Source organism: Manacus candei, unplaced genomic scaffold, assembly GCF_025592945.1.
Source record: "Manacus candei isolate 608988 ecotype Guabito, Panama unplaced genomic scaffold, ASM2559294v1 h1tg000071l, whole genome shotgun sequence".
Lineage (NCBI taxonomy): Eukaryota > Metazoa > Chordata > Aves > Passeriformes > Pipridae > Manacus > Manacus candei.
Window position 1 is genome coordinate 9,775,927 of NW_026138119.1, and position 17,639 is coordinate 9,793,565.

The window sequence follows — 17,639 nt, forward strand, 5'->3', positions numbered from 1 at the left end:
ATAAGCAGCCAATCGTTGCTGCGCGTGGACTCCTGGGCGGGGAAAAGGCGGCTGCGCGCGCATTCCGCTGCTATATAAGGGCTGGCGGTTGCCTCACGCAGCCAGAGTCGGTTGGGGGAAGGTTTGGGTCCGTAGGAGCGCTCGTAACAGCCGCCATCATGAGGGAGATCGTGCACCTGCAGGCCGGGCAGTGCGGCAACCAGATCGGTGCCAAGGTCCGGGCGGGGAGAAGGGGCTTCGGGGGGGAGGGAAGGAGGGGGGCGAGAGGGGCGCGGCTGGCCCGGCGCGGCCGCCCCTGACGCGCTTCTCTCCGGCAGTTCTGGGAGGTGATCAGCGACGAGCACGGCATCGACCCCACCGGCACCTACCACGGGGACAGCGACCTGCAGCTGGAGCGCATCAATGTCTACTACAACGAGGCCACAGGTAGGGCCGGGCCCCTCCCGAGCCGCCCCCCCCCCCGGGCTCCCCGCGCCCCCCCGGCGCCGCAGTGACGGCTCTCGCTGTGTTCGCAGGCGGCAAGTACGTGCCCCGCGCCGTGCTGGTGGACCTGGAGCCCGGCACCATGGACTCGGTGCGCTCCGGGCCCTTCGGGCAGATATTCAGGCCAGATAACTTCGTGTTCGGTGAGTGCGCGGGGGCGGGAGGAGCCGCGGGGTGGGGCAGGGCCGGGCACTGCGGGGCTGCCCCGCCGCACATGCTCCGAGGGACCGGCCCCGCCGGGGCTTATCCTGGCGTGGAGCACCGGGATTGCGGCTGGGAGCAGCTCCCAGGCGGCACCAGAGGTCGTTGCTCTTTCTCATTCTTGCTACCGCCTCCCTTGCCACACCGAGAGAAACGGAGTGGCTGCTGTATCATTGATAATTAATGTTTTGCCTGTGTGTGCCGAGCCACTGCGGAGGTGCCTGTGTGAAACCACAGCCCTTGCGCTCGATAAGATGAAAGCTTTTTCGTGAAGCCTGATGCTCTTAAGCTTTGCTTGCAAGCAATAAGCAGGAAGCAGTGACCGTAATCTAATACGAAAATGGCTCTTTTCCAGGTCAGAGCGGAGCAGGAAACAACTGGGCAAAGGGCCATTATACGGAAGGTGCTGAATTAGTCGATTCTGTGTTAGATGTTGTAAGGAAGGAGGCAGAAAGCTGCGATTGTCTGCAGGGCTTTCAGCTTACTCACTCCCTGGGTGGTGGCACAGGCTCTGGCATGGGTACCCTTCTCATCAGCAAAATCCGTGAGGAGTACCCAGACCGAATTATGAATACTTTCAGTGTGGTGCCCTCCCCTAAAGTGTCAGATACAGTGGTAGAGCCCTACAACGCCACGCTCTCGGTGCACCAGCTGGTGGAGAACACGGACGAGACGTACTGTATCGATAACGAGGCGCTGTACGACATCTGCTTCAGAACACTGAAGTTAACGACCCCCACCTACGGGGACCTGAACCACCTCGTGTCGGCCACCATGAGCGGTGTCACCACCTGCCTGCGGTTCCCGGGCCAGCTCAACGCTGACCTGCGGAAGCTGGCGGTGAACATGGTCCCCTTCCCTCGCCTGCACTTTTTCATGCCCGGTTTTGCCCCGCTCACGAGCCGTGGGAGCCAGCAGTACCGGGCTCTCACCGTGCCAGAGCTCACCCAGCAGATGTTCGATGCCAAGAACATGATGGCAGCGTGTGACCCGCGTCACGGCCGCTATCTGACGGTGGCCGCCGTCTTTAGGGGCCGCATGTCCATGAAAGAGGTGGACGAGCAGATGCTCAACGTTCAGAACAAAAATAGCAGCTATTTTGTTGAGTGGATCCCCAATAACGTTAAGACAGCGGTCTGTGACATTCCACCTCGCGGCCTCAAAATGTCTGCCACCTTCATTGGCAACAGCACGGCCATCCAGGAGCTGTTCAAACGCATTTCTGAGCAGTTCACTGCGATGTTCCGCAGAAAGGCCTTCCTGCACTGGTACACGGGGGAGGGCATGGACGAGATGGAGTTCACAGAGGCTGAGAGCAACATGAACGACCTGGTGTCCGAGTACCAGCAGTACCAGGATGCCACGGCCGAGGAGGAGGGGGAGTTTGAGGAGGAGGCTGAGGAGGAGGCAGAGTAAAGCTATGCAGTCGAACACCTGTAAATTTTGTTTAAAGTTGTATGAACTCTCTCTCATTCAAAGGTTCTGTTCGTGTTGTGTTATTATTGCTGTTTCCGAGTCACTCCCAATGCTGTACAGGCACCATTAAAGCAGTTTTCACAGTGCAAAGCCCCGTCTCCTCTGTTCTTTCCGGTAAGCTTCCCGCGTGCCGTTCCCGTAGGTGAGCGAGTACAAGTCCCGGAGGTCTGGAAAAGGAACACGGCGGCCTTGGCATGAGCACCCCACGGCAACGCCCCTGCTCTGCTGCCCTCAGCCAGGTGATGTGTCACTGGCACGGTGACAGCCCTGCTGTGGGAACTGGAGAAATTCCCTGCTATTCCCTTGTGATCAGGTACTGCTGGAGGGGGGACACACTGACACAGAGGGGGGAATTGGCTCCAAGCTGTATCTAAATTTAGGTCCCTGCCCGTGGCCTGTGCAGCCTGGCAGGGCAGGGGCTGAGCAGCTGCTGGGCTGGGCACGAAGGGGCCACTGCAGGTTTGAGCTGCCTGGGCATGAAATGGTGCCAGCAAGTGCCACAGCACTGAGGGTGTCCCTGGCACCGGCTGAGCTGATCCACGGCAGCTCCTCAGCTCTACAAACCCAGCAGGGAGCTGTGGCCTGGCCCAGGAGTGCTGGGGACAGCTGTGACAGGCTGGGTGGCACCTACTGCTGGGGACAGGTGACACCAGAGCTGTCCTGTGCACTCAGTGCACGCAGCACTGCTGCAGTTGCCCTTAAATCACTGTAGGGATTTTGAAATTAAATCAGGTGTTGGTGCAGCCTCTGCTTTTGGGGTGAGCTGAACACCTGACAGTGACATTGGTTTGTCCCATGGAAACCCTGTATTAACACAGCACATTTTTACTGTGGAAAAAATGTGCTCAGTGTCACCTGAAGTGACAAAACTGGACAGGAGGGAACAGGCTGCTTCCCTGATGGAGAAATTCTGGTCAGGGTTCTAAATCATAACTGCTTTGGTTTAAAGGTTTTCTGCTTTAATTAATTTTCTCCACCCAGAACCGGACTGGTTGGAGCAGTTAAAACTGTGCTGACTCCGGTGGCTCCTGGGGCAGGGAAGTGGGAATGTCAGACCTGCACAGAACAGGCTGTAGGGGGAAAGATGGCAACAGATCCCTAAAGCCTGAATTAACACAGGAGTTATTTTTGCCCTTGATTTTAGGGTGGGTTTTTCTTGCTCCCTGGCTGGCAGGGTGTCCAGCTGGGATTTTCCTGCCTGGCTTTCCCAGGTCCTGTTGCAAGTCTCACTAAAGCCACACTCACTGCCTCAGCCTCTCCATCAGCCACAGCCCAGCCCTGCCAGGATGATTTTCCCACTCTTTGCTTTCAATTCTTCCACATTTTATCTATTTTATTATTTTCCCTCTGCACTGCAGTAAGGACAAGCCATGAGTTTGGTTCTCCCTGACTTCCCACCCACGTTACTGAGCTGTGACCAAACGCAGCAATGTATTAGTTGCTGATTTGTTGAGATTTTAGCCTGGTACTTTCCCCTTACACACAAAATTCCTCCAGACCTTTCCTTTTAGGTAGCACCAAGACCTGACAAGGCTCAGGCAGGCACATGTCCTGATGGCCAGTCCCATTTCCCACACTTTTTGTGCCATCTCAATCCCTTTATATCACCTACCTTTTGCTTTTTATCAGATTTTAAGCTTTTCAGAACAGAATCCTTTCCCTGACATGTGACCAGTGGGGTGCCACTGAGTCTCTCCTGCCTCAGTAAGGGGGTGGTGGCTGGAACTGTGCCCTGGTGAGCCTGGCAGTGGGAATTCTGGGCTCTACCACAGCAAGCACAGCTCCAGAAAAAAAAAAACTACTATCTGTGTGGAACATTTCAGCAACTGTTCACTTCCATTCCACCCCAGCTAATAACAGCACTACTTAGCACAGTAATTAATATTGGTGACTTTCACTTCTCACTCAGCTGATGAACTTACGTGGCACAAAGCCCGTGTAGGCAGGTTTCAGTCCACCACTGTTGTAGATTTTGGTGTCTGGCCAGTGTGTCAGGGGAAATCTCATGCCCAAGGTGAAAGGTGGATTTTTCTTCAAAAGCTGGAAAAGAAAAGGAAAAAAAAACCCCACAACAACATGAAACGGTTTATTTTAAAAAGTACTATTTTTACCGAAGTCATGTGCTTTGAGTCTACATTACATAAAATATTTAAGCCAACATAAAGCAATTCTCTTTCCAACCCTGCTTTTTTATAATTAAAAGCCACATTGAAATCCCCCCTTTTCCACTCCATAAGTTTTTCTCCTGGCAGGTGTTGGCAGCAGCCTCTGGCAGTGCCCAGAGCGAGTCCTGGCCCAGCAAGTCCAAGTCCTAAGGATCTCTGCTGACCTTGGGCATCATCCCCAAGTCCTAAATGCCTGGTGCTTTGCTGTGAGCCAGCAGTTCCTGCTGGAGCTGGGCACACCTGTGCTGGGTCTGACCCACGAGTCCCACAAACAGCAATTAGCCTGTAATTCCCAGGCCGGGAGGAACAGGAAGGCTTAGGGAGCATAAGAAGGGAGGGTGTAAATCATCTCCTGGGAGAGTCCCTGCCCTCCGAGGGGCTGGGCAGGGGGGTGGGTGTCACAGCCACCCAAAGGTGTCCCTGGAGCTGTGCCACCCCCTCGGAGGGGGGGTCACACCGTGGGGCCAGGCAGCCCTTTGTGGCTGTTATTGCCGGCTGCAGGCAGGGAGCAGTGACTGATCCACGGCACAGCCCCGCACGTAACCTAGGGCAACAGAGATTTAGGGCAGAAGATTAGTGGCTCGAAGTCAGAAGCCATCTTAGATGGAATTGTGGTGTGATTCTCTCTCCCTTGCGTGCCTGTTCCCTCGGTGCTGCTGAGCCAGCCTGGATTGCGCCGGATCCTGACACCTCCCTCCCTGATTTACTGCACGGCAGGAAAGGGGCAGAAGGGCTCTGCAAGCAGCACATTTAGTTTGGGTGATGCCGGGGTTTGTTCTGTTCGCTCCATTTCAATCCCTGTTCACGGCAGCAGGGAAGGGGAAGGAAGCCAGAGCGGGGAAACACATCTCAGCCAAAGCACGACGTGCTCAGCCCCCTGACTCATTTCTTCCCAGCTGATTTCTCTGAGCTGGGGATGCTCAATCTTGGATGTTTTTCCTACATCAGAGGCATGACAGCGGCTCCCGGGGAGCAGGAAGGGCTGGAATGTCGTAGCCTGCTCTCAGTGAGCTCATAGGCGCTCACCGGGGCTGGACCAGCGAGGCTGCTGCATCCCAGGGATGTCCCTGCATCCCGAGGGATCTCTCTGCATCCCAGGGATCTCCCTGCATCCCAGGGATCTCCCTGCACCCCAGCGATCTCCCTGCATCCCAGGGATGTCCCTGCATCCCGAGGGATCTCTCTGCATCCCAGGGATCTCCCTGCATCCCGAGGGATCTCTCTGCATCCCAGGGATCTCCCTGCATCCCAGGGATCTCCCTGCATCCCAGCGATCTCCCTGCATCCCAGGGATCTCTTTGCATCCCAGGGATCTCTCTGCATCCCAGCGATCTCCCTGCATCCCAGCGACCTCCCTGCATCCCGGGGATCTCCCTGCATCCCGGGGATCTCCCTGCATCCTGGGGATCTCCCTGCATCCCGGGGATCTCCCTGCATCCCGGGGCATCTCCCTGCATCCCAGCGATCTCCCTGCATCCCGGGGGCAGGAAGGGATGTGCTTTGAATACAAGCTATTAACTGCTGTGGGAGGGATCTCATTTTCCCGTGTGGGGGGATTATGTGGCATCGTATGGGAGCTCTTACAACACACTTTTCCAGTAGGGATATTTCTCCCAAAAAAAAGGAGGAGAAAGAAGATCTAGATCCCTTTAAGACAAATGATGTTAGTAAAGGAAAAAGCCTTACAACCAATTAAAAGGGAGACACATTCACCCAAGCAGCACAGGAAGCCATTCCAGCACTGCCATCCAGATGGAGAAGATATATTCCATAAGGGAAGTGCAGAGAGTTGCATCCTGTATTTCTGCACTCAGAGCAACATTTTTAACAGCCACCTTTGACCCAGCCCTCAGTAGATTTGCTTAATCCTTTCATGAACTCGTTTATCCTCCCTTAATGTCCCAAGGAAACAAGTTACAGAATTTAATCACTCATGTTTTTTTCAGCATTACCCAACAGAGTTTGATTTGTACTTATAACCCACTTCTGATCCTACCACTGAAAATTCAGGGGGATCAGCATCAACACTGTGCACATTCTTATTTCAGCAATATGTGATCTACCTGGTAGTTGTCAAATTCCTTCATTGCCTTCCTCACACCTGGGATGTAGGTCAGACCAAGATTGTTGGTGAAGCAGGGGATGAATCCGGTGTAGCCTTGGGATGAAGGCAAGAGAGAACATTTTCTGCTTGAGAACACACATATCATTTAAGGATCACCCAGTCTGGAAGTGGAAGAGCCTGGGATGAATATAAAACCTCAGAGTATATGAAGGAAAATTTAATCTATTTAAATTTAAAATTAACTCTTACTCCTGAAGCATCTTCTCTGAAAGAGTTTTTTTCTTATGATTCCCAAGGAAAGCACAATGGGCTGAACTGATTTTTGTTGGTCTCCATGAGTATGGAAGAACCATTTTCTTACAGTCTTTCTTTACATCAACAGCTCTTTCATGTTCTCTCCCAGTTTAATACACATTCAGGCATTAACAACCAGGTGTCCAACCTTTCCTCCTCATCTGCTCTGCCCATCCAACACATTTCCAGGACAGAAACTTAATAAAGTCTAAAATTACATAAAACCCAGAGAGGTAGAACCTAAAAGCATCCAAAGCTCCCTCTTTCCAAAGGAATGCTTTGGAGAGGGGAAATTTGTCTTCTGCATCTTAAGGCATGGATGTTCCCTCATTTTAACTGAAATATTGTGATCCCTGTATTCCTGTGGAGTGAAATATCCCACCCACTGGTGCTGGGCCCTCGAGGGGGAGCTCAGTCCAACACCCATCACAGTTCTTCTGCTGCACAGGAACCTTCTTCCAGAGCAAGTATAAACCTTGTAGGACAGGGTTCATACCTTTATGGTGGAGCCACACACCACTGTGGGTGGATTTGGTGATCAGAAAAACACCTTATTTCAGGGAGAGGAATAACTGCCTCAGTGGGAACAGATGCTCAGAGCCACTGGGGTGGGACAGAGCCCACAGCCCATCTCTCCTCACTTTCTGGAGCCTGCAGGGAGCTGAGGTGGCTCCTGAATCCCTTCCACCTGTCCACTGGCTCTCAGCATCACACCCACAAGGGTGACAGCACCCCAAAGAAACACCCCTGCATGGAGAGGAGCGGGGGCATTCCCCATCCCAAAGTGTTCAAAGGAGCTGGAGCAACTGGCCAGTGCCTCTGAGGTTTCCCCATGGGGGAGAAAGGGTGACCTGACTTCTTCTGAGGTGGCCTTGTGCTGCACATGACCCCCCTCTCTTTTACCTAAAATGACTTTCTGTCGGATGGCATTTGGAACAGGCAGTACTGGCAGTGGATCTTCTTGCTCCTCATACGGGATTTCAGCCCCTCCTGGCAGCGTGAAGCCTCCAGTTTCAAGCTGTTTAATATAGGAAAAATAAAATAAACACCAGTAAAACTCGCTTCTTCCCTTGGCCCCATTGCTTAAATCTCTGCCAGAGCCTGGGAATGGCAACTGCCATTTCCAGTTCTTCCCAGCTTCATATTCAGAGCTATTCCAAGGATTTCTGGTAAAGTCAAATTACTGGATGAGCAAGCAGTAGATCTTGAAGAGACCTTTGCAAAATCCCCATGAAGATCAAGGGGAGCTTTGGGCGTCAACTCATCTGCAAATCTGTTTCTGAGGGCAAGGAGCAGGAATACCCCTTCTTGGGATTTATATCCAAGCCAGCTTTTGACTCCATACGTCAAACCTCTAATCTCTGCCTTCAGAGGATTTGCAGAGCCACGGCTGCTGGAACGTGACAGATGCTGTCAGTGGCTTGGGAGGGAATGCAAGGCACAGACACGTTGGTCCAGAGTGACACCAGCTGTGGGAGGCTCAGCAGCCCCAGCTCCACAGGCAAATCCCAGAACCTGTGTTTAAATGAGGGGTAACGATGGCCGGGGCAGTTACGGAGTCAGAAACCCGGCACGGAACCAAAGGTGCTGGGAGTGCTCTTTTCAGGGGCAGGAGGGGGTGGAATCAGAGCTCCAAGGGCACCCAAAGCCTGGCTGCTCAGCCCAGCAGGATCCAGTGACTGGGACTGAAGCTAAGCCCAACCGAATGAGAAGCCTTTTTGGTCAGGAATCACAACTAACTATTAAAACAACTTCCAGAAGATGCAGTAGATTTGCCGCTGCTGGAAACACTGATGTGTCTGACCTTCCTCTGCACAGCACTCCAAACCTTCCTCCCTCGCCCTTGCCATCCACATCCACATGAGATTCCACCCTCACGCCCCTGCACCAAGGGGATCCCCCCGTGCCCACCAGCCCCATGACCCCCCGTCCCTCCCCACTCACCGCCCTGCTCTCGGCGCAGGGCCCGCAGAGCTGCCCGGCTCCGGGCCCTTTGCCCTGGCAGCAGGACAGGGGCACCTCGGACAGCTGCTTCTCCCTCTCCTCGGCCGCGGGGTGCAGGGAGAGCCCCCCCGGGCCCCACTGGTTGGGCCAGGTCTGGTGCGTGCCGGGCGCGCCCGTGTCCGCGGGGCGCTCCCAGTGCGTGGGGTTCATGTGCACCATCAGGGGCTCGTCCTGCGCCCGCCCCGGCCCCGGCAGGGTGGGCCTGGGCCCGAGGAGCAGCTCAGGAGAGGTTGCTGCAGCATCGTAGGGAGAGTAGCCTGTGGGACAGACGGAGTCAGGAGGAAGGAGTGGCCCAGGGGGGGATTCCCGTCGTGCTGGACCCCCCCCACGCCCCTCTGTAGGAAAGGAAAGGAAGCTGAGATTGAACAGCGTGGAATCAGAGAATAGCTCGAGTTGGAAGGGATTAAAAGGATCAGAGAGTCCACTCCCTGCACATCCCACAGGCTGTGAGTGCCATCAGCTCCACCAGGGAAACCTGCAGAGAAAACCTGCACAAATACAAGTCAAATGACTTAACATTTGTTCCTAAGTGTCACCTAAACTGTAAAATACCAGCCAGGGCAGGAGGAAGGGGAGATGAGCTCAGCTGGTCAGAGCACTGTGCTAATAACACCAAGGCTGAGGGTTCAATCCCTGTACAGGACATTCATTAAGACCAGTGACAGCACTCCAGGAACGGCTGGAGCTGTGTCAGGGCAGGGTCAGGTTGGATCTCAGGAAAAGGTTCTTCCCCCAGAGGGTGGTTGGCACTGCCCAGGCTCCCCAGGGCAGTGGGCACAGCCCCAAGGCTGCCAGAGCTCCAGGAGGGTTTGGACAACGCTCTGAGGGACAGGGTGGGATTGTTGGGGTGTCTGGGCAGGACTGGATGATCCTTGTGGGTCCCTTCCAGCTCAGGATACTCTGTAATGCTGTGGAAAAAGACATCCTGTATCCTTAACTCCCTGTGGCTGCATCAGCTCACCCCAAACAGCGAGGAATTCTGGCACTGGCACCGTTGGTGCTCATCAAGGAAAGTCCCTGCTGTAACCCTGGCATAAAAGACTTATCCTACATCCAGCATATGCTAAATATCCACTCTGAACCAGGGACAGAGCCCTGTGGATCCACACTGTGCAGGGACAGCTGGGCTTGGCAACTTTTGTCTGATTTTCCCTTAAAAACCCCTGTGATGATCCTCCCCAGGTGCCCCAGACCTGTGTGAGCCCCCAGCCCAGGCACTTCCCTGTGCTCTGTGCCAGCAGGGAAGCCCATTCCTCCCCCCTCAGTGGTTCCAGAGGAGGATCACTCTTGCACCCCACAACCACCATTTCCTTGCTGGAAAACTGCTACTGGCTCTGCCTTGTCTTTTTAAAACAAACCAAATTCCTCCCATTTTTGTGCTCATGGGTCATTATTTTTCCACCCTCTGGTCATTACAGCCTTCCTGTGACCTCCTCTTGGGAGGACATCTGCATCCCAGTGCAAAGCCCCAGGGATGAGGCTTCATCTTCCAGCAAAGGCTCCATCTGGAGACACTCAGTTTGTCTGCAGTTCTGGGTCAATGGTTGAACTCGATCTTAGAGGTCTTTTCCAACCTGAATGATTCCATGATCTCTGGGGAAATACAGTGCAGAGCAAACTTTGCCCCTTTCCACAAGTGTATAAACTTCTGATGGGCATTTAAGTTTACAATCTGCCCATAATTGTATGATAAATTGTATGTACTGCATATAACTTTGTGAAGTAGGTATAATATGCTCCATGTAACTGAATTATCAAGTGTCCAGGCTGGCAACAAAATAAAGAAAAATCCTTGATGAAAGTGATTTTTCAATCCAGTGTGCAAATTTTAAAGCACAACTTGTCTTATTTCTTACTTAATTATTAATGAGAATGTTGCATCTGCTCTCCTTCCTCCCACAAACCGAAGCAAAAGGAAGCTTAAATTGTTTTGTACTTGAGAAATCCACATGAGCTCCTTCTTATGACTCTGGGTTTTGTAAACTGATTGATTCAGAAAGGCTGCACAGTGAGGCACTAAATGAAAAGCCAGGAGAGCTCTGAGCATTTGATTTGAGTAAATATCCACATTTTCAGGTCAGGTTCCTGCCTGTGCCACAACCTCCTCAGTGCCAACACGGATGGATGATGGATAACTCAGCACAACCCTGGCTGATGTCATGGGATCACAGAATGCCGAGTTGGAAGGGCCCCACAAAGACCATCCAGTCCAACCCCTGGCCCTGCACAGACACCCCAACAATCCCACCCTGTGCCCCAGAGGATCATCCAAACCCTCCTGGAGCTCTGGCAGCCTTGGGGCTGTGCCCACTGCCCTGGGGAGCCTGGTCAGTGCCCAACCACCCTCTGGGGGAAGAACCTTTTCCTGAGATCCAACCTGACCCTGCCCTGACACAGCTCCAGCCGTTCCCTGGGTCCTGTCACTGTCACCAGAGGCAAAATATCCCCCAGCAGCAGAGCCTGACCTCCCTTCCAGGCAGAAAACAACATGGGATTCAACTGGCAGAAGCCAGCAAAGTACTTGGTGCCCATCAACGAGGCTTTACCAAAACCAGACCTTGAGAAAAAGTCCTGAGACCAACTTTGCCAAAGGCCTCCCCAGGCCCAACAGTGCCATGAGCCCTTTGATCTCCATCACAGAAAACACCCAGGGCAGCACCAGAGAAGGGTTTAAGGGGTGGCACAGTGACAGCAGGAGCTGTTGGTGGGGAGTTCCCAGCACAGCAAGGTGTGGCTCCCCATGGCCACGTTCTCCAGCATCTCACTAAGGGGCAGCAAACGTGAGCTCTGAGCTGCAGCTGAGGAGAGAACCAGGAGAAGGGTGGGATAATGAGAGAGGGCTACTGGGTCAGCTGGTTGGTTGGCTCCATCCAAACCCTCTTTTGGTCCAAGGAAATGCAAATTTAAATGTCCAGGAATGAAGGCTGTGAACACCACCGGTGTAGTGGAGACCTGGATCCTGGAAATCAGGGAGGCCAAAAGTTTGGAAGAAGGTACACGGCTTGAATTCCCAGGGGGAAATGGGAAAGCATCACTTGGTGGGGCTGTCCCTGAGGAAATAAAGACCCAGATCCCACATGGGCACGTTATCCTTGTGTTCAGGCTGGAGAAGGCTCAGTCCCACTGTCCAGGGCTCCACAACAGCTACAGCTCAGCCACAGGGGGTGGGACATGGCAAATGTGCTCCCAAGGGGCTGACCAGGATGGCAGGGCTGTGCCCTGCTTTGGATCTGCTCAGCAGGGACCAGACACTGCCCCAAAGGGCTGGGACTTGGTAGGAGATTCCTGCAAATTCCCAGCACTGGGAATCTACATGAGCATGTCTCAGTGTCTGATGGAGGAGATGGGGCCCATTAGAGAAGAAGGGAAGGGAAAGAGAGGGAGAGGAGGGAAATGGAAGGCACAGGAGCCCTTCTGCTGAGCTGAGGAGCAGCAAGAAGCCAAATCAGCCCCAGTCAGGAAAGGACTGGAGGTAGGAGAGTCAACCTCCCCAGAAAGATGGATTTTAGCCTGTGGAATTGTGCTGGGTTTGGCTGGGATAGAGGTCATTTTCCCTGTAGTAGCTACTCAGGGCCCTGTTTTGGGTTTGTGAGCCAGAGGCTGTGTGGGGTTTAACCCAACCCCGACAGGAATCTGGGGGAATTGGGGAGTGAGTTCATAAAACAGGCATAAAATCACTTGTCTTCATCTAACTAAAGATAACCTGGGAACTAAAACTCTCCTCTCCACTGGGCACCAACGTGACAATCCCCACCCTCAGGAGCTGAGGCCGAGAGCTCCAGCCCCTCACTGTGCTGCCCTCCAGGCACCTGCACTCCTGCCCCACCACTGCTCCCAGGAAAAGGTCCCATTTCACCCAGGAGCCATCCAAGGGGGGGCACAGACCCCCCTGCAGGTGACTGACCCTGTGCCCTTCAGCAGGGCCCATCCTGGTGCAGGGAGGAGACCCGAGCTCTGCCCACCTGGACGCCCAAGGAGGGAACTGAACTCACTGACAGTTTTCAGCTTGTGCAGCGGGGCCAGCACGGAGCGGGGGCTCATGGCCACGGCAGGGTCTGTCAGCACATCGTGGGTGGTTCTGCCGTAGGTTTTCCCAAACCTGTAGGTGTACTGAGGGACATAGCCCGTGTAGCTGGGGGGGAAACCAGAACAGAACCGTCACCGAGATGGAAGGTGCCCTCCGGTAGATGAACTTGGAATCACAGTTTGAGTTGGAAGGGACCTTAAACACCATCCAATTCCACCCCCCCTGCCAGGGGCAGGGACACCTTCCAGCTTGCTCCAAGCCCCATCCAACCTGGCCTTGGACACGTCCAGAGATGGGGCAGCCACAGCTTCTCTGGGCAACCTGTGCCAGGGCCTCCCCACCCTCTGAGTAAAGGATTTCTTCCCAATATCCCACCTAACCCTACCCTCTGGCAGTGCAAACCTGCAGAGCTTTTGTGTGCTGGAAACAGCACGTCCAGGAGCACCTGGGAGCACCTGAGCCCAGGGAAGGTGGTTGTACAGGATGTGCCCCTGAGTGGGAATGAGTTGCTGCCTCTGGAGCAGCAGCACGAGGGGAGAGCTGAGGAGACACGTGTGGTTCCACATGAAGCCAGGAGGGTGGGTCTGGGTTTCACACACGTTTTCATGTGGCAGCATGAAAACTGGCTCATCGATTCCCAGGCATGTGCAGGCACAGGCTCTGGTTTGTGGAGGAGCACGGGATGAGCTCAGGGAGCAGCATCTGTGGATGGGAAAACTCCCAGTGGGAGCTCGGCCTGGGCTGGTCACTTTGGCAGTGCTGACATCCACAGACTCCCAGCTAAAATGCCATTCCCAGTTCAACATGCCCCAGTTTAAGCTTTGCAATGCCTCTCTGCTATGACACAGTGAGTAACTGGGAAATTCCCAATGTCTCTTGTTCAATATTGAAACTCAAAAGCAAAAGAATTCCTCGCTTGGACCCTCCACCCCTCTCCACTCGGTCCCAGGCTCATGGGCCCACCCAGGCACTGCCTGGCATGGGGGAGGCAGGGGTGGGCAGGCAGCTGCTCAACCCCAGGAACAAATCTGGCTCTGTTTTTTTTGGGATCTCTGTGCTACCTCTCTGCTCTCATCCCTGGGACAGGCAGTGTGACTTTGGGTGGCTGAGGGTAGGGCAGGTGCTGGAGCTTTGGCTCTGCTCCGAGTCACCACGAGAAACTTCAGCTACTCCAGTCTCAAATTTCCTAATGGTGATGTTATTCCACCACTGAAGGAAGGCAGAGCTGCCAGTTGCAATGGACAGACAGAAATACTCAGTCAATGAGCCCGGCGTGGAGCCGGGGACAAAGCCAGATGATGCATGAGGATCATAAGATGATGAGTAAGTACTTTCCCTTCCAAATAGTTTAAGCAGCAGCGAGCAGAGCTGTGCATTCACACTTGGCAGGTTTTCCCACTTTGCATGCAGGATCCCTCCCCAGCAGCCGCCGGAGCAGCTCGGTGGCTCATCCCCAGGGACTCCCAGTGAGTTCTTGCAGCATGGGGAAGCAGCACCAGGATGATAAAGCTGAGCAAGAGCACAAATGACACAGCCTGGGTAATTACAGGATGGCTGGAGGGATTCTGATCATGAACAAAGTAATGGTTGGGCTGAGAGAAGATTCCATTGCCCAGCAATTAAACACGAGTAACCCGAGGAGCCCAGCGAGTCAGTCTGGGTGCCCGGAGAAGGGACCTGCCAGGGAGGGAATGACAGTGCTGCTGATAAAAGTTTGGGCAACAGACCAACCTCAACAGGGCTGTTTGTGCCCCTGTGCTGGGGATTGTGATGCAGGACCCCAAGGGATCCCCATTTTGCCAGTTCAAGCTGCAGTGGCTGCTCTCAGGCCTCACTGGAGAGCAGCCATCACCCCCTGGCCCAAGGCTGAGCCCATTTCCCTTTTCTCTTGCTCAGCCCTATCTCTCCCATCACCACTCCCCAGACTGTGACACCCAAACCTGCTCTGCCTCCCTGGTCTCCAGGGAAGAGCCTTGGCCCTGGGCCCATCCTCACTCAGCTCCAAACCCTTCCCAGCTCTGCAGAGCGAGGGCAGGGTGGGCAGGGCTGTGCCCAGGATTCATGGACTGACCCCTTCTCTGTGCACCAACGTCCCAAATCATCCCTTTCTTTGGGTAGAGGCTTCCCAAAGCTCTCGAGCACAGCACTGGCATTTTCAAACTCCTGCTGTGACCATTCATAGAATCATTGAATCAACAGGATTGGGAAAGACCTCTGAGATCATCAAGTCCAACTTTGACCCAACCCCACCTTGTCACCCAGCCCATGGCACTGATGCCACATCCAGGCTCTGCTCAAACCCCTCCAGGGACGGGGACTCCACCTCCTCCCTGGGCAGCCCATTCCAAGGGCTGATCCCTCTCTCTGCAAACAACTTCTGCCCAATGGCCAACCTAAACCTGCCCTGGGGCAGCTCAAGGCTGTGCCCTCTTGTCCTACTGCTGGTTCCTGGCAGCAGAGCCCGACCCCCCCCGGCTCCCCCCTCCTGGCAGGGAGTTGCAGAGAGTGAGAAGGTCTCCCCTGAGCCTCCTCCTGTCCAGGCTGAGCCCCCCCAGCTCCCTCAGCCTCTCCTCACAGCACTTGTGCTCCAGACCCTTCCCCAGCCTCGTTGCCCTTCTCTGGACCTGCTCCAGCCCCTCCATGTCCTTCCTGAGCTGAGGGGCCACAACTGGGCACAGCACTCCAGGGGTGGCCTCACCAGTGCCCAGCACAGGGGCAGAATCACTTCCCTGGACCTGTTTGCCACACTGTTCCTGAGCCAGGCCAGGATCCATTGGCCCTCTTGGCCACCTGGGCACCCCTGGCTCCTGTTCAGCTCCCTGTCCATCCCCACTCCCAGCTCCCTTCCTGCCTGGCTGCTCTCCAGCCACTCTGTCCCCAGCCCGTGGGGCTACAGGGGTTGTTGTGGCCACAGTGCAGGACCTGGCCCTTGGCCCAAGGGACAACAACCTGCTCTGATCCCCTCGTTGTGTTCGTGGGTTCACCAGCACATGGCACAACTGGTGACATCTGTGACACACCTCAGTTCAGGGAGCACTGTCTGCTGGGCTCTGGCAGTGCCCTCCAGGCAGCTCCTCCTTGCGCTCAGCCGCCCAAAGCAGATGCAAAGCAGCACCCTCAGCACCCACAGGGGCTCGGGGGGACGCCACGGGCCTGCACAGCACCAAGAAATGCAGCAGCAGAGTTTGGCTGCTCCTCCTGCCTGCAGAGGCTGGGTCAGCCCTGGAGAGGAGCAGCCCCAGCTGCTGTGTCTGTGCTGGGCTTGGAGCTGCTCCCGGGGCAGCTGCTGCAGGCAAGGGAAGGGTTTGAGGCTTTTGGGGGTGCAAACCCAGCCACAGCCCCCTCCTTGCTGCTCCTCCTCTTTCCCTGCCAGCACAGGGCTTTGACAGCACACACAGAAAATCACATCAGATGGCCACAGCAATGCAAAAATATGCCAAAAAACCCCAACCCCAGAGCTTATGTAAGCGTGGAAGGTACAGAGATCAGTAATGGAAAAATCCTGCATGTCACTGTGATGGGAAGGACTGATTGGATCAGCACTGCAGGAGCAGAGTTTAGGGAACGTGCTCCACCCTCTGTCAGTGGCTCAGGATCTGCCTCCTGCCCATACCTGCCCTGCACCCAGGGGACAGGGCTGGCATTCCCTGTGCCAGGACTCGCAGCCTGGTCAGGCACCAGCTCACCTCAGGCTGGGCTAATCTGAGTGATTTTGTGCCAACAGCAGCTGGTTTTCCTCAGGGGCCATCCAGCCCTTCCCAACCCATTCACAAGTCTCACAGACCACAGGACCCCAAACACAACTTCTCTGTTCCCAGTGAAGCCAATCCCTTATTCCTGCCACTGCTGTCCTACCTCCTCCCCTGTAACTCATTCCCTCTTACCCTCTTGGTTTCTTCTCTCCAAGCCTTTAGAGGAGAATGTCACAAACACCTTTGGAAAGAAATCCTACTACCTGTGGACCAGACCACCAGCATCCCCAGTCCCTGACTCATTCCAGACCTGCCAGCAGGACTGTGGTCCAGCCCATTGACCAGAGAGTGTCATGTCTGTGCAACTATTTACTCAAAGGAGACTTTCAAAAATCCTTGGTGCAAAAATTATGACAGTTCAGAAGCCAAACCCTGCACAGTAGCTCTGGTAACATCTGGCAGCTTAAAAGAAACAGAAAAAAAAAGAAGGAGGGGAAAAGAAAAATTTTGGCTTTGCCCTCAGTGTGCTTTGCCATGGTCTGCAGTTCTACCCTGCTGGAAGGTGCTGCTTCTTCTGAGCTCTGACTCCTTCAGAGCACTGTTACATGGAATATTTAATAGTGTCTTTGAAAAAAAAACCCAAAACATTATGAGTCATAAATACTACATGATCCCAACCAGAGCTATTTTCATCAGAAATGCACCTTTTGGATGATCTTCAGCACTTACCCAGGGATGTAATAGGGGTTTCTGGGGAAGATGTTGTTCCCCCTGGAGGCTGCCATGGTGATGTTACCTCTGGTGGTGGTGGAGGGGGGAAGGAGACACAGCCTGACGTGGTCTCCAGGGGAACCTCTGTGATGTCAGCACCTGACAGAGCTCCATCTGCAGCACAGAACTCCTCAGGTTCTCCTGGACACAGCTCCTTGTTCCCCCACCTGGAAGCTCTGGATGAGCACAGCGGTTTCATGGTGCTTCTCAGGTGTCCTGAGGGCTCAGAGCCCTGGGGACAGGGGGGCCAGATGTTCCCTGTAAGCAGCCCCAGCACAGATACGTGTCCATGGTGTGGTTCATGGCCAGCACAGACCCAGGAGAGCCTGGCTGTGCCTGCCTGGCCAGGCCAGCACTGCCCACAGCTCCTGCTGCAGGTGCTCCCACCACAGAAAATCCAGGCACCGGTTCAGGGATTCAGGGGGAGGCTCAACCCCCCTCTCCCTGCTCTTCAGTGCCCT

General features: G+C 54.5%; 2 protein-coding genes across 3 annotated transcripts; one reads left to right on the forward strand and one right to left on the reverse strand.

Annotated features, from left to right (window-relative positions):
• The first annotated feature begins 38 nt into the window (after positions 1 to 38).
• TUBB4B (tubulin beta 4B class IVb) lies at positions 39 to 2,250 on the forward strand. Its single transcript, XM_051808002.1, has 4 exons — positions 39 to 215; positions 318 to 426; positions 516 to 626; positions 1,040 to 2,250. Exons 1-4 carry the CDS (start codon positions 159 to 161, stop codon positions 2,098 to 2,100), a joined length of 1,338 nt encoding a protein of 445 aa, XP_051663962.1. The 5' UTR covers positions 39 to 158; the 3' UTR covers positions 2,101 to 2,250.
• FAM166A (family with sequence similarity 166 member A) lies at positions 1,569 to 17,274 on the reverse strand. 2 transcript variants are annotated; one of them, XM_051808034.1, is made up of 7 exons: positions 17,137 to 17,274; positions 12,681 to 12,820; positions 8,629 to 8,945; positions 7,588 to 7,702; positions 6,389 to 6,483; positions 4,083 to 4,200; positions 1,569 to 2,327 (listed from the first exon to the last, which is right to left on the reverse strand). In XM_051808034.1, exons 1-7 carry the CDS (start codon positions 17,190 to 17,192, stop codon positions 2,239 to 2,241), a joined length of 930 nt encoding a protein of 309 aa, XP_051663994.1. In that variant the 5' UTR covers positions 17,193 to 17,274; the 3' UTR covers positions 1,569 to 2,238. The 2 variants fall into 2 exon arrangements, with proteins under 2 accessions (XP_051663994.1, XP_051663993.1); XM_051808033.1 differs by having other exon boundaries at positions 12,651 to 12,820.
• Between the last annotated feature and the right edge of the window lie 365 nt (positions 17,275 to 17,639).

What these genes read in the sequence shown, in the direction of transcription:
- TUBB4B (XM_051808002.1), top strand. Translation starts at nt 159, where the DNA reads ATGAGGGAGATCGTGCACCTGCAGGCCGGGCAGTGCGGCAACCAGATC. An exon ending in GCAACCAGATCGGTGCCAAG is followed by an intron (nt 216 to 317) that starts GTCCGGGCGGGG and finishes TCTCTCCGGCAG; the next exon opens with TTCTGGGAGGTGATCAGCGA. An exon ending in GCCAGATAACTTCGTGTTCG is followed by an intron (nt 627 to 1,039) that starts GTGAGTGCGCGG and finishes GCTCTTTTCCAG; the next exon opens with GTCAGAGCGGAGCAGGAAAC.
- FAM166A (XM_051808033.1), bottom strand. Translation starts at nt 17,192, where the DNA reads ATGGCAGCCTCCAGGGGGAACAACATCTTCCCCAGAAACCCCTATTAC. An exon ending in CCTGCGCCGAGAGCAGGGCG is followed by an intron (nt 7,703 to 8,628) that starts GTGAGTGGGGAG and finishes TATATTAAACAG; the next exon opens with CTTGAAACTGGAGGCTTCAC. An exon ending in CTACACGGGCTTTGTGCCAC is followed by an intron (nt 2,328 to 4,082) that starts GTAAGTTCATCA and finishes TTCCTTTTCCAG; the next exon opens with ACCTCCGGGACTTGTACTCG.